We start from the raw sequence: 2,471 nt of genomic DNA, 5'->3' as shown, positions 1-2,471 counted from the left end.
TAGTTGAACTAATTAAAGTAATGCAATTTGTATTTTTTAAAGTTACATCATTGCTTCATATTCTGCTGTTCTGTCATGAAGTGTCTTGTCAGTTATGCAATTTTGTAAGAATTAAAAGGAATTTGCTGTTAATTTATTTTTTCTTCAAATTTTACATTGTTTTGTCAAATAACTTGTAATTTTGTCAGTAAAACTAAACCAAAAGAGAAGCCTTCAAAATGTTTAAAAACTGGACTGAAATTACGTAAGTTTAAAAATTCAAGCTTATATTATCTGTATTATTTTTGTTTTGGACAGAAAGTTCAGTCTTTTTTTATTCTGCAGTGTTGAAACATCTCCTGAGCCTCAGTACTTATTGGTCGAGAGGAACACCGAGTTCTGTACGTTGGTCTTTAACGTGTGGTTGCAGATAACGGCGGGCGCTATCTGAACACGTGGGAATAGGTTACCAGCTGGCGAGGACGTATTAATCATTAGACGGATGTCTGATGCAACGCCACCCAGCTCAGGTGGGAAACCACAGCAGCTGGTCTGGATCTCAGTTCCAAAGTTATCATTTGGAGAATTAGAAAAGAGGCAGAGAAAAGAAAGCTGGCATCCACTGGGACTTTACCAGCAGAAAACGTATCAGCATTTAATCAAAGATTTACTGAAAGCTTCATTATTTTGTCTAAAAGGGGGGATATTTAGTAGAAAAAAATAGCTGGCTCTAAAACAAAACCCTGTGGAACCCCATATAACACATCACATGGTCTTGTTCAACCAGAGACTGAAGTCAGAGGCAGCCTGCCACAGAAATGTGTACTTTAGCATCTTCAACAGCTTTAAAATGTAATAACTCAAGTATTTGACCAATTCAGTAACTCAGTATGGAGATACTGTCTTTTAAATATTACACAAAACGTGTTAACTGCTTACATGTTTCACTTCAACCTGTTTTCAACAGTGCACCCTGGGTAAATTTAAACAGCAAAGATTAAACGTCTGACTCATGAACTCAACAAACATGACTGAACCTGTAGCTCTGGTGCACACAAGACTCTTTGCACACATAATTACTGCTGCTTGTCGACAGGAAGCATGTTTGTAGAGACAAAGTTAGAATTTCTGTCTTTAACTGGACATTTCTGCTTCCAACCACAGAGACCAGTGAAGGTCAGAGGTGGTGAAACAGAGGAGGTGCAAAATAAACAGGAGCAACAACCAGGGATGTTCAAGAACTGAAGTTTATTGAAAATAACACTCAAGATATTGTTTATCACTCATATTTGGTGTCATAAATGAGAAATCACACGATCTACAGAGGTATTTAACAGCTTTAAAACATGACAAGAAATAGGTTAAGTTAACAGGATAATAAAATGAAAACTGAATCTGAGCGTCTGCTGATGCCTTGTGTTAAAAATATCCAGAAGTGTATAAATTACAGTAGATACTTTACTGAAGTTCCTGCAGATCTAAATGAGGAGGAGCAATGCTCCAAATGCAACCCAAAATACAACATTTACAAACCAGGTATACAGATACCGGTAAATACTCGTTCACTTCCTGTACCAGATTTTAATCCTCTTCTCACGCTTGATTTTCTTTTTCAGCTGCAAAACCCCATAAAGAAGAGCTTCTGCAGTGGGAGGACAACCTGAAAAGACGAGCAAAAGGGAAGAAAATGAAAACCGCACATTCTTTCTAATAAAGAAAACCAAAACCTATTTATGTTCAGGATGATGGGAGGGATTTTTGTAAAATAGCTTTAATCACCAGGAAAAAAAAAGCAAACCCTACCTGGAACATAAATATCCACTGGTACGATTCGGTCGCAGCCTCTGACCACGGCGTACGAGTAGTGGTAGTAACCTCCTCCATTAGCGCAACTGGAAGGAGGAAAGATAAATAAATAAATAAAATCACATTCACTGAACATGTCAGCTCCATCTCAAACTGTGCAATGAGAGACGGATCAGGGTGGAAAACCACAAACGTCAAACCAGAGACTCTGAAATTCAAACTGTCTTTGACAGAGTTGAGATTTTGAAACTGTAAAGACTGTAAAAATACTGTAGGATGTTTAGTTTTGTAAATTTTTAAATATATATTTTAACACAGACTGAGCCATTTTATTTACACACAAAGCATTCTGGGTAAATGATGAAGTGGATAGGTCCTTGGTGTGAGCGAGCTATATCCACCCTGAAGGTTAATCTTGGACAATATCTGATGATCGACTCTTTTTTAATGAAACCAGAGAGCGTTGACAGAGAGGAGAAGGTAGAAATGACTCAGCCTGTAACTGAAAATATGGATGGAGGACAACAGAGCTGCTTCATGGAAGAACTTCAGCTTAGCCTGTTAGCCTTTGCGCTATATGTATTGGCTCAGCGCTAGCACCACAAGCTAAACTGAGGTCCTCCATCCATATTTTCAGTTACAGGCTGAGTCATTTCTACCTTCTCCTCTCTGTCAACGCTCTCTGG

General features: G+C 38.1%; 1 protein-coding gene across 1 annotated transcript in view; it reads right to left on the bottom strand.

The window, feature by feature from the left end:
• Nucleotides 1-1,208: 1,208 nt before the first annotated feature.
• Nucleotides 1,209-2,471, bottom strand: part of ndufs7 (NADH:ubiquinone oxidoreductase core subunit S7) — a gene marked incomplete in the record, with an annotated part of 57,090 nt that continues 55,827 nt past the window's right edge. The window contains 2 exon segments of the mRNA XM_014010826.1: nucleotides 1,209-1,639; nucleotides 1,783-1,871. Of these exon segments, the coding sequence (XP_013866280.1) occupies nucleotides 1,542-1,639; nucleotides 1,783-1,871 (187 nt within the window).

This window comes from Austrofundulus limnaeus, unplaced genomic scaffold, assembly GCF_001266775.1.
Source record: "Austrofundulus limnaeus strain Quisiro unplaced genomic scaffold, Austrofundulus_limnaeus-1.0 Scaffold73, whole genome shotgun sequence".
In the NCBI taxonomy this organism is placed as follows: domain Eukaryota; kingdom Metazoa; phylum Chordata; class Actinopteri; order Cyprinodontiformes; family Rivulidae; genus Austrofundulus; species Austrofundulus limnaeus.
The sequence above is the reverse complement of the archived record's forward strand: the minus strand, read 5'-3'. Positions and strand labels throughout refer to the sequence as shown.